Source organism: Ochotona curzoniae, unplaced genomic scaffold (genome assembly GCF_017591425.1).
Source record: "Ochotona curzoniae isolate NIBS_2020 unplaced genomic scaffold, NIBS_Ocur_1.0 scaffold_4506, whole genome shotgun sequence".
NCBI lineage: Eukaryota > Metazoa > Chordata > Mammalia > Lagomorpha > Ochotonidae > Ochotona > Ochotona curzoniae.
The window spans coordinates 49,030,660-49,044,008 of record NW_024467119.1 but is presented as its reverse complement, the minus strand read 5'-3'; the positions used below and the strand labels follow the sequence as shown (position 1 = coordinate 49,044,008).

The window sequence follows — 13,349 nt, the reverse complement described above, 5'->3', positions numbered from 1 at the left end:
GGCCAGAAGATCTTTCTCTTTGTAGCTCCTTCTTTCTGTATATTTCTGTATTAATATTATTATTATTATTATTAAAATTGTCTGTTTATTGGAAAATCAGAGTTACAGAGAGAGGACAAAGGGAGAGATCCTCTGTTTACTGGTTCACTCCACAAATGGTATCTACAGCCAGAGATAAGACAGTTCAAAGCCAGGTTCCAGGAGCTTCTTCCAAATCTTTGATGTAGGTGCAAAGACCCAAGCAGCTTGGCCATCTTCTGCGTCTCTGCTGTTTTCCCAGGGACATTAGCAATGGAGCTGGATCAGAAGTGGAGCAGCCTGGATTCTAACCAGCACCCTTGTGGAATGCTGGCAATGAAGGTGGTGGCTTTGTGTGCTCTACCACAGGACCAGCCTCCTTTGGATTATATTTTGTTAATTGCAAACTTCTGCAAATCTTCAAACATTCCTGTGATACAAAAACATTGAAATATGTGATGTACATAGCCTGTGGAAGATTGAGATTGTAGATAGTATATGTCTGTGCAAGATTGCAGATAGCATGTCTTCCTAATAGTATGTAATTTTCCCTTTGTTTAGTTCTCTGACTTTATGTTACTTTTTTTAAAGTCTTATTTATTTAGAAGGCAGAGTAGGGTGGAGAGAGAGAGAGAGAATATGAGATCTCCTCTCTGTTAATTCATCCAAAGGCTAGATCTAAGCCAGTCTCAAGCCAGGGACCAGAAGCTTTTTCCAGGTCTCCCACTTGGGTGTAGTGGCCCAAATACTTGGAAAATCCTCTGCTGCTTTCTTGTGTGCCATAGGAGAGAGCTGGATCAGAAGTGGAACAGTCAGGACGTGAACCGGAGCCTGTAAAACTTCAAATTCTCACAATACAAGCACTAAGGGTTAAATTTTGGTTTGGGGCTTTTTGTTTGTTTTTTAAGGATTTATTTATTTTTATTGGAAAGTCAGATGAAGAGGCGAGACAAAGAGGAAGCTCTTCTGTCTGCTGATTCACTTCCCAAGTGACTGCAATGGCTGGCACTGCACCCATCAGAAGCCAGGAGCCTGGAGCCTCTTCCGGGTCTCCCATGTAGGTGCAGGGTCCCAAAGCTTTGGGCCCTCCTCAACAGCTTTCCCAGGCCACAAGCAGGGAGCTGGATGGGAAGCAGGGCTGCCAGGATCAGAACCAGCCCCTGTATGAGATTCTGGAGCATTCAAGGAGAGGATTTTAGTTTCTGGACCACCATGCTGGGCCCTCGAATGGTTTTAATAAACCTTATTTCTAAGTTTCTAAGATTTGCACTGGTCCAAACAATACATTTTCATTTCAATGACCTCATGAAACATTGCTTCCATACTTTCATCTCTCTCTCTAAGCTGTTTGTGGAAGATCTGGCTTTGCTTGCTTTTACTGTCAGGTTATCTTGTGGTGTTCAGTGTTTTCGCCACAGTTTTATATGGTTTCTGCATCATCTGTGTTGGCGCAACATTTTCCTTGCTTTTATGTGAGTGTGCATAATTTGGAACAGAATATATCTCATTGCATATTTTGCTTATTTATCCTGATAGTTAGGGTTTCTGCTTGTGGCTGCGTTGCTAACGTCATTGCTAGCATGATGTTGTATTGGTAAAGTATGTTACTAATATAACTTCTCTCTTCGTAGCAGTTTTTCTGTTTCCAGTGAGATTCTCTAATGATCCTATTTCCAATGTGATAATAGTATCTGAAGATAAAAAAAAAGTAACTAATGTCTTAAGGATCAATATAGCTTTTATTTTTATTTTTAGGGAATATCCATTCACCCTTGAGGCAATTGTTTTTCCTCTTATTGATCACCATGATGATGATCTTAGTTTCCGGAAGAAACAATTTACATGACTCACATTACATTCCTAATTAAAAAGTCTAATTCAAAGCTATTAATGCATTTTCATAAAAAGCAGTACCAGAGTATATCATCTGATATTATTTCTGTCATTAACCAATCGTTCACAATCAAATCCAAATTTTGCTTTCTTCTGGGAAGGGAATGTTTGATTTATACTTCACCCACTGTAGCCTTCAGATATAGCAAATAAGTAGAATTTCATTCAAAGATTTAAAAGAGAAAATATATATTCTAATTGTACTCGATGTGTGTGCATTTTTCTCATTTTTTTAAGCAAATAGTTATTGAGTTCCTATTTGATCACATAAACTCTGAAGGTGCAATGGTTAGCAAGGCAGAATAGGTCTTCTGGTTCTACAGAGGGGCAAGCTAACAGCATTGAAGGGACTGAGTGAGGAGTGTGTGGGTAAAACTTTAACCGCAAAGTCTAAAATAAAGCAAAGCAGAACTTCTTTGCTAATCTCTGAAGTGCGAATACTTTCGTTATGATCAAGTCAAAGCTACTATTGTGGTATCACTAAATGCATAATTGAAAAGAAATGTGCAGAAATTGGTTTTGTCTCAGTCAAAAGAACTGGCTCTACCAACTCCAGGGTCAAGTTTAATATTATATGGTGAATATTTTTCCCCTTTGGGTTGAAACACTTCCTAATCTCTTAGTAAGGTTGTAAAAGCATTTTTAGATTTGTTCTGTGCTAGCTATAGTTAAAATAGTTAAATCCCTTCACCAAATACAACATTATATTGGAGCAAAATAGTCGAATCGAGGACCTTAGCCTGGAACTGAGTGGTCCGAGTTCTGAAACTATGATATTTGATTTCCTAAGATAAATGTGGTTTATTTATTCTTTTGCTCATTGAAATCATATTTACAAATGCAAAGGTTTTGCCTTTGTTTTGACAATCAATTTAGATAATAGACCTGCTAGTTACAGGATTTAATAAATAAATAATTCTTTCATTTTTTAAATACAGTTTCCATTTCCCCTAGCAATCAGATTAACAAACGAACATTCTGAATTTAGTATGTTCTGGCAAGAATGTTTACTTGAGCTTCCCATTGTTCTAACAAGATTTTCATCATCTGGAGAAGAAACTCTTTAGAGATTTTCAGATAATTAAAAACAAATCTTACTCAAACTTTCTCACCCACTTTCACTTTGACAATAATTGAGGCATTTTTCATCTTGCTGGTTGACTAGAATCTGGTGTAAACCTGAAACATTTTTATCAGAGCCATTTTCTAGTATCTAAAAATTGCCCTTTTAATGTTAAAACACAAATTTTATAGTAGGTTAGGATGAAATTATTAATTCAGACTATATTAAGGTTGTTATTTCTTTCTTAAAACTATTTATTATTTAAATGGTGAGATAGCCCATCTAAGGATTATGCTTCAAGAAATGAAAATACATATTTCAATGCAAACATTGTAAGTATATAAAAACATTAAAGGGTAATGAACTGAAAGCAACATGTCAGATAAAAGGAACACCCTTGCTGTTTTTTTTTATTAAAGTAATAATTAAAATAATAGCAAAAATAACTATCAATTGACATATTCATGTGGATGTTCAAGGAACCCTACTAAGCACTCTGAAAAGACCTTATTTCATTTTCCTAACAACTTAGAAAGTATTATTATTTTCTTGTTGAGAAAACAGAGAGGTGTGGTTCTGAGAACGAGACTGTAAGAAGGGAAAAATAAGTTGCTGTGGAGCTACGTGACCTAATCTAGGATACATAATTTAGGAATTATCAAATCCTGCAGAATAGCAAAATAGTTTTAAATTTAAGCCTCAAGTTATTGGTTAATATGTGTACTCAGGATTTTATTTCATTTTCTCTATTTCTTGCCCATTGTTCTTTGTATTTCATCTCAAATTCTCCAGCCTCACTCCCCAGCTTTTTCACCATGCCACCTTAAGGAAAAATACAATACAAAAGGCAGAGAGTCTTTGAGGATTACTCCAACATCAATATATACATATATAACATATTTACATTTATAAAATGTATTTGTGACCAAAAAAATTGAGATAGACATATGTGTAAACACACATATATACAGAATAATCTCCTGCCCTCTGGTTTACTCTCAAATATTCACACAAGAGCTGGGGTAGGGCCAGGCTGAGGCCAAGAGCCCAGAACTCCCTTCAGATGTCTCATGTGGATAGCAAGGATACATTCACCTGAGCTACCACCTAGTCCTTCCTAGGGTGCACACTAGTAGAAAGTTGGTACATGAGGCAGGGAGATTTGGGGTTAGGGATGGAGCTAGGACTTGTAGGCAGGCATTCTGATATGGGATGCAGGCAGCCCAAGTAGTACTTTTCTTGAAAAGCCGAATGCACACCCTGTCTCAGAAGTCAGTTTTATAAATAGGACAGAATACAATACCTTGTTTTATTAAATATGATTTTTGTTTTATTTACTGATATTAAATTTGTCTTTGGGAAATAACCACATAATTTTTTGAAAGATTTATTTTTATTATTTTTTTATTGGAAAGGCGGATATACAGAGAGGAGAGACAGAGAGGAAGATCTTCCATCCGATGATTCATTCCCCAAGTGAGCACAACGGCCGATACTATGCTGATCCGAAGCCAGGAGCCTCTTCTGGGTCTCCCACGCGGGTGCAGAGTCCCAAAGCTTTGGGCCGTCCTTGACTGCTTTCCCAGGCCACAGGCAGGGAGCTGGAAGGGAAGTGGGGCTGCTGGGATAGAACCGGCGCCCATATGGGATCCCGGGGTGTGCAAGGCGAGGACCTTAACCACTTGCGCCAACGCACCGGGCCCACATAATTTTTTAAATGCTAAAACTATTACATGAAAATCTGTTTTAATCAACTTGATTCTTTTAAAGATATGTTTAATTATTTGAGAGACAGGGACAGGAGAAAGGATGAAACATTCAGGTGGAATGTGAAAGAGATCTTCCAATCGCTAGTCTACTACCCATATAGCTGCTGTAGCTGGAGCTGGGGAGGCTAATGCCAGGATCCTGGAACTCTAACAAAATGTGACATGGCTGGCAGGGAACCAAGTACCTGGACCATCTTCCTTTACCTTTTCAGGGGCATCAGTATGGAGCTGGATCGGAAGCAAAGTAGCTAAAATTCCAACCAGCCCTCCTATTAGGGAATGCCAGTGTCATTAGTGGTGGTTTAACTCTGTGCCACAACAGTGGCCACCTGGAACACTTTAAATAATCCAAAAGTAGCTTTCCCCTTTGCAAGGATGAGGGATCATTTTAGGAAAACTGAGTAGTAACTATTCAAGAGAGGACATCGTTGGAATAGAACAGATTAAAAAGAGAGGATCATAAGGAAAATATTGCTAGGATAATGAAAATGAAAACAGAACAAGTGAATATATTCCCAAGCTGTGGTTGCAAGTACTTCAGGTTTTCAAATTCAATAACTTTAATTTATTCTCCTTTTCCATCTTCCTCAATACCTGTGGGAGCACCATTGTTCTCTTTGCTTTGGTTATGTCTTTCTTTTTCCTTCTTGTTTCCTCCCATCCTCCCTCTTGTGTTTCTCTCTCACCTTTTTTCCTTTCCTGTTGTTTAACAAATTACAAATCTATAACTGATCTAGTCAGTTATGTGGATTAATTCAGAGAGTGCCTTGTTTAGTCAATAATGGATGTAACTTGGGTGTTTAAAAATGAGCTCAGGCCTAATTCCTTACTTCTTTTGGCAGGATGGGTTGACACCACTTCACTGTGCTGCACGGAGTGGGCATGACCAAGTGGTGGAACTTCTGTTGGAACGGGGTGCTCCCTTGCTGGCAAGGACAAAGGTGAGTCATGTTGCCAGGATGGAATCCAAAGGATTCCTGAAGTCACTTGTTGATTCTTCTTGGAATCAAAATATGAACCAGGCATGTCTGTTTATTCAGTGTATGGTGTATTAGGAATGAGAATCTATATCTGCAAAGAGCTCAGAATTTAGTGGAGAAGATAGACAAGGATAATAAAAATTTAAAAAGGTGGGGAGGGTTATGTGCTGGATAAGGAATGCAGAGAAGTGATCAAGTTGGAATAAGGTGATGTCCTTCAAGGAGGAGGGAAAGAACAGCTTAAGACCTGAGTAGATGATTCTTGCTGGCTTCTCAGCTCCTGAACTATAAACCCTCTGTAATTCCATTTCTCACCTCCCTGCGTTCCCAACTCCTCCTCACTTCCTGTGGTTTAAAATTACTATTTGTAGACTCTCCATTTCAGAAATTTCCCTATGTTCTCACTTGTCCCCAGCATAAATGATGCAGTCATTAATATCAATCTTAGATAGTCTTAATCATTGTGATCGAATTCAACTCACATTCATGTACCTGAATGTAGCTATAAAACAAACACAAAACATCCAGCCACACTGACTGGATCACTTTCAATACATAATCACTAACATCAAGTCAGTTTGTAATGCCACCTGAAAATCACACAACTCCATTTGTCATTGCTCACTCTATGATTATTTTCTAACTCTTCTTCAGTCCTCTGAGCCTGTTTCCGTTTTTTCACTCTGAAAACTGAAGCACACTGAGCAGAATTTCCATCGGCTCCCACCTTCATATTTATCCAGTTCCACAAATCACAGCCATACAGTCTTTTTTTTTTCTCCTGCTATATTCTTCTGGCACAGGTGCTTACTTTTTACTTCTTAAATACTTTCCTATTTGCCTCCTGAGGCATTGCATATTCCTCTGAATTTCTTTTTTGCTTTCCTTTCTCCTACTACTAAGTTTACTAGTCCATCATCATGCCCCAGGGCTTTGAATGTTAAGACATCTTAACATCGGGCTTTGTGCCATTTCTTTGACTGGCTCTACTCATTATGAAATGTCATGTGGTTCTATCTTTTAAAAATGTCTGTAAACTGATGACACACAACTGTGTGTCTCTGGAATTCTCTGTGCTGCTGTCACCATGCTCTGCGGATTTTCCTGAGCATTCCAACTTAATCCTACTGTGTCTCAATTAGTGCCTACCATTGTGCTTCAACTCATGGAGCTACTCTTCTTTCAGTCTCTCAGATCAAATATTCAGATAATACTGGATTCCTCTGCCTCTCTCTTCAACAAAATCTTCATGAAGTTCTTCAAAATACACCCATGTCAGCAGCCACCGAGCAATCTTATTACCACTACATTAGTTCAGGTCACCATCAATCCTACTTTAATGAATGACTTTAAAAGGCCCTTAATTCACGTTTCTTCTTTTCCCTTTAGTCTAGTCTGTTTTCAACACAGCTAGAGTAATACTGTTGCTCTAGACCCTCTCACGACACCCTATCTGTGCCTGAAGGTCAAAGCCCCTGCTATGATACCGTAGGATCCCTTGCCTCTGTGAATTCCTCTCCTTATATACTCTCCTCACTCATTCATTTTTTGCCACATTCTCTTCCTTACTGTTTATAGACATTGGTCATTCCTGGTGTTCTCTCAATGCAAAATATTCGTTACTTTCCACCTCAAATGCTCTTTTTCTGAATCACTACTACCAGTCCTCTTACCCAAATCTTTATCCAGATCACCTTCTCTATGCACATTTGTTTTTTTAATTTATTATTATTATTATTATCATTTTATGATGCAGTTAAAGAGGCTATTGGGATTTCCCTTATCCCCTCCCCAATTTTCCCCCACCCATCTAGTTCCTTTACGTCATTACTAAAGTTATTCATACACAGTCATATGTCCATCATTGCAGGCATGGACAATGGCAGAGAGTCCAGCATCCTATTGTCAAGATACAGTAAACAGTTTCAGTTCCATCTTTGTCTGGAAGGAGAAATGCATATTACATTGCCTCCTCACATCTGGATATGTTAGTCTCCATTTCACAGTTACTGCACATTGTCTTAAATGAAAAGCCACAATACTAAATCAACAATAGGGAGAAAAAATAGAAACTGACAATGCCATGAAGTTAAATAACATGCTACTAGATATGACAGTCTCCATTACACAGCTACTATACATCCTCTTAAATGAAAAGCCACAAAACAAAATTGAACCTAAGGAAAAGATCTTTAAATGTGCACGTGAAAAAAATCAACTGACATTTAAGGAATGCCAATTAAACTCACAGGAGATCTCTCACAGGAAACTCTACAGGCAAGAAGAGAATAGAGTGACATATTCTAGATTCTAAAAGAAAAAAAAATTGTCGGCTTAGGATAACATATCCAGCAAAGCTTTCTTTTTTCTTTGAAAATGAAATAAAATTCCTCCACAGTAAAGAAAAGACTTTGCCTCTTCCCAACCTGACCTACAAATGATACTTCAAGATGTTCTCTTGACAGAGAAGAGGAATAACACCCAACAAAACCAAAGGCAAATGTGAAAAACATTCCAGTAAAATGACAACAGAAGACTAAATAAATGAACCACCCATTCCTAAAATGACAGGATCAAATAACCACCCATACATATTAACCCTGAAAGTAATTGGCTTAAGCTTCTGCATACATTTATGATCCCATTCACATAAACTTTCCTGGTCAATCACGTGACACTCACTCCTAAGCTTATTTCATGGGGTCTTCAATATAAAAGCAATAATTATGAAAGAAGATATCAGAAACAAAGAAGAATATATTGTTAGGACATATGTACTTTGCCATGCATAAGCTATCATAATTAAGATTTTAATATGTGTATTTGGTTTGGGCTGCTCCTCACAGCAGAAATTGCCCACTTTCTTGAGAATGCTGATGGTGGTCCATTGTTTTGTCACCTCATCCAGACACAGTGTCTGCTTCTTGGGATGAAATAATTGCCAAACTTGATCAATATTTACCATTTTTGCAGTAGTTATTAAGAAAAGACTAATCCCATCTCTTTAATGGCAGATGTTTTTATCATTTAGTGCTTTTCCAAATTTTGTGCATTGTTACATTATTTCCTCTATGTTAATTTACTTAGTTTTAGGTAGTTGATCATGAGGAGTGCCTTGTCTGGTATCTTACTTTCCTTTTTTAACCACTCTTTAAAATTAAAGCTCAAGCAATTTTGAGCAGCATCAGTGATAAAAAGTTCAGCTCATGCTCAAGTTTAGAAGCTGTGAATTTTTTAAGTTATGGTCTATATTGCTTTTCACTCTTCTAGCATTCAGCTTTCTGTATCCAAATTAAGTCTCATAATATTGTGGGGGTAAAGAATCACAGAATTTCACAGCAGTATGGTCCTCAGAGATAATTGAATCAAAATTGATAAACTCCCCAAACATTCCCTTGAATCATTTTCCCCGACATCTCCTGTATTTCTAATTAAAGAAATTTAAACACATGGATTTAATAGGATGTTGACTTCTATAAATGGAATTAGTCAGAAATATTTATTTCTCCTTTTTGTTTTTTAAGAGATGTAAACAGAGGCGCATGCAGATGTGAAAAATAGAGAATTCCCCATAGGCTTGTTCACTTCCCAAAGTCAGCAAGAGCTGAGATTGGAGACAGATCATAGTGAAGCAATGGGAACTCACTAAGTCTCCCACATGGATGGCCAGGACCCATCCATTTAGGCCATCATCACCTGTCTCCCAGGGTCTCCTTTGGAGGAAGCTAGAATCAGGAGTTGGAGCTGGGACTAAACCAAAGCACCCCAGTATTGGATGTGGATATCCTGATTGGCTCCTTTGCCAATAGGTGAAATGTCTAGCAGCAGAAATAATTTAAGGATTAGCTATCATTTATATTTACATATCCAGTATTGTCCTAATATTGATAAATAAAAGCTGAATTCATACATGCAGCATGTCTTCATTCATTGAAGTCACATATTAATGTTTTGCATAAGGAGCAAAATTTTTAAATTGTATATTGCCTTAGCTTCCCTTTCTTCCATATGTAATGTGTTATATGTTCAGATATCTAAAGGAAATTACTTTTCCTTATGTGAGTTTTTTTCCAAGATCAAGATCTAATATTGCTCTATTTTAGAAATCTGAAAGTCATCAGCAAAATATGGACTTGATATTCTTTTGTTTTGATGTACAGAATGGACTGTCTCCACTTCATATGGCTGCACAAGGAGACCACGTGGAGTGTGTGAAGCACTTATTGCAACACAAGGCACCAGTGGATGACGTCACCCTAGACTACCTGACAGCCCTCCATGTTGCTGCACATTGTGGCCACTACCGTGTAACCAAACTCCTTCTGGACAAGAGAGCCAATCCTAACGCCAGAGCCCTGGTAAACCTGGCCCAGTCCACATTCACTGAATACAGATTGAGACCAGTTAATCCTGCAAATGCTAAATTTATCACCCTGCCAAGTTGGTTGTCTGCCTACTTCATGCCTTCCTTGTTTGCTATTAAATAATGGTGAGCAAGGATAGGTTTAAGAAAACAGCAAGGTGACATTTCTGAAATGTGCAAGTTGCAAATTGGTAGATATGGCAAGTGATAAACAATTCTAAATAAAAAACAGAAGTTGAGAAATAGGAAATTAGAAAAATTTTAGATACCTCTACAGAGTGTCAAAATGCAAATATAACAAATTTCATTTTATTAGTCTCTTTTTGGGAGAAGATTGGTCTTGAAATGGTAAATATATTTAGCTATATAAAATAGTATAAAATGTAAGCTTATAAAGAGTTCACAGATTTTCTTTATTGACCTGACTACGCAACCATTGGCAATATAAGAGGGTGGCTAGTGAATTATTGTGTCAGGAAGTCTTGTAAATAAACCATTCCAGGAACTGCCAAAGGGAAAACTAAAAGAGGCTGTTTCCAATGCAGCTGCTGTGTCTCCCAAGACCTAATAATGAATACATTCCCTTTGCTTCACTTATATCCTAACCATAATCACTGGAAGTATTGGGCATGTACTAATTTATGTCTCTTGGTTTCTAATTCTCAAACTAAAAAAAAATCTCTTTTTCTAAATGGCATATGTCCATCAAAATTCATCTCCAGACAATTAGCACTTAATGCATTGCACTCATTGTTTATTTTATACGATCTCTATTAGAAATTTTGCATTGGAACAAACTTTACAGTTACCTGGAGAGCAAATATCCTTTTAGCATTGCATACAATTGTGGGAGGAAACTCATTTTCTCATAAGAAGTTGCAGACTCCTTATTGCACATTCACCTGAATTATGGCTAATTAGCTAATAAAATATCACATTCTAATGAAAATTTTAAGGGCAATATGGACATGTGGCTATTTATGTTTAGCTTCCTAGATTGCTTATAAATAGGTGAAATGACTTAAGAAATCATTTATGTTTATCTTTCCATTGTGAATAATAAATCACCAGCTTTATTAGCATTATATGCTTCCAGATAACAGCTAGTATATAAAAATATTAACTGATGATCAGTCTCCTTTGGGACAATACAAAGGCATTCATGGCAGAATAACTATAACTAAACAAAGGGACATTTTCAAATAAAAAGATGACAAATATAGTAAATAAGCATGAACTAGTTAATACTCTTTTCATAATTTCTGCATTTCTACTGAATAAAGCTAGTTTTGAAAAATTAGAGGAAATCTTATAAACTTCTTTGCCATATTCCTATGCCTACAGGAATGATCTGCTTCAAGTTATCCTAGAAATTCTTTTTATTTTTCTTGAAAATATTGTGACACTTATATAATTTCTTTATCTAAAAAAAGATATCCAGTGTGTATAGTAAAAAAATTAATATGAAAATGTAACTCTGGGTATAAATATTTATCAACATAAATAAGGACTTCCTTTAAAACCTACCTCCCCTCTAAAGAAAATGGTAGCAAATATGAAGAATTTATCACGGAGGTTGTTATACTTTTCCATTGTTTAAGTAAATTCAGTAAACACACTCTGAGAAATGGGCCTGCATCAGAAAAATACACATACCCAGTGCATCTTTACATCACGGTACCTGACCAGTCAGTATCCTTTAGAGCATCTAAAATTTGTGAGGTAGAAACTCCCTTCTCTATTTTTCCTTCTTTGATGAGGCAGGCCATATGCTGCCTTCACTTTTGTTTTCTCTGTAATCACACAAACAACATCACAAGGAAGCAAAGCAGGTTGCCTACAGAACACAATTACCCTTCCCAAACACCTCCAGGGTTTGAAAAAATGGTACCACGCTGTGAAGATGTAATGCCTGCAATGTGCCAGCATGGAGTTGTGTGAGAATTGTTACTGCATGTCTTCAACTAACTCGATTGTCTTTTGCACAGAATGGTTTTACTCCACTGCACATTGCCTGCAAGAAAAACCGCATCAAAGTCATGGAACTGCTGGTGAAATATGGGGCTTCAATCCAAGCTATAACAGAGGTAGAACATGTTTCAGCTTGTCACAAAACAATTCTTCTCTTACTCATTCCTCTCCTTTCTGTTGTCCACCTCCTGTCCTCTTCACTTGAGTTTTCCTGATCTGAAGAAGCCCCAAAGCCCTACCAGTGCAGAGGAGTAAAACTGCTGTTGCTTTGTTTCACAGTCTGGCCTCACACCAATACATGTGGCTGCCTTCATGGGCCACTTGAACATTGTCCTCCTTCTGCTGCAGAACGGAGCCTCTCCAGATGTCACTAACATTGTGAGTATGGCTTGGGTCAGAATAACCGCAGGGACAGAGTGAGAGGCACCAAGTGTGGTTGTGTGTAGGTATGTTGGTGTGTATGTCATCAAAGTTAGCAAGCAAGCTTTGAGAAGTGTCCTCGGGAGAACATTGCACTTGAAAGGATGGCTACAACTTCACTAAAAAAGAGGGAGAGATGTGTTAGGAAACAAACAGAAGCTGTGAAATGAAACAACTTTAACTAGATTATGCATTAACTAGATTGTGCATTAACTAGATTAACTAGAGATAGGTCAATATTAGGAATTTTTACTTGATACCAAATTTTCCTTCTTTTCACTTGCTTGAGGTTTCCGTTTTCTAACCCTACTTGGAATTTTAAGCTTGATTTGATTTTTTTCTAGCTAGAGAGGCAGCCTCTTTTACCTAAAGTGGTTATATCTACATCCTGAAATGGGTATGACTCTCCAGACAGCTTTTATCCCAGCAACAAGCACTGGATTTCCAAGAATTTTTTAACCTAATGTAAAGTGGAACTTTTACTTTTAATTTCTGTATATTTCTCTCCATTTCTTGGCGCCTGTCCTTTTAAACCATGTTTGGCTATTGCACTATGACACACCATCTCATGCAGGCTTTCCCTAAGCAAGAGAACCCCTGTGCCTGAGACCTGTCATGTATCTGAAGCTCAAGAAGGGATGATTTGAATAATAAGATTTTCAACACCATATACAATAGCATTACCTTTTCTCAGAGAAAGATTAGGGCTTTACTATTAAAGATGAATCACATTTTCTAAAGCAATTGATGGACTACTGTTGCTAATTTTAGAATCTTTATCCATTTAGTTTTGAAATAAGATGTACATTTTCACTTTTTAATTGTGTTTCCTCTTATATTATCATCTTTCTATATTTTACACATAGTTCCTA

At 37.3% G+C, this 13,349-nt stretch overlaps 1 protein-coding gene across 7 annotated transcripts in view; it reads left to right on the top strand.

The window, feature by feature from the left end:
- ANK2 (ankyrin 2) overlaps positions 1 to 13,349 on the top strand; it is a 306,741-nt gene that overhangs the window by 180,017 nt on the left and 113,375 nt on the right. For 6 of the 7 annotated variants that reach the window (XM_040966587.1, XM_040966586.1, XM_040966588.1 and 3 more), the window contains 4 exons: positions 5,586 to 5,684; positions 9,884 to 10,081; positions 12,075 to 12,173; positions 12,337 to 12,435. In XM_040966587.1, coding sequence (XP_040822521.1) covers positions 5,586 to 5,684; positions 9,884 to 10,081; positions 12,075 to 12,173; positions 12,337 to 12,435 — 495 coding nt within the window. The remainder of the gene's footprint in view (positions 1 to 5,585; positions 5,685 to 9,883; positions 10,082 to 12,074; positions 12,174 to 12,336; positions 12,436 to 13,349) is intronic. The other variant, XM_040966592.1, reaches the window with a different exon arrangement.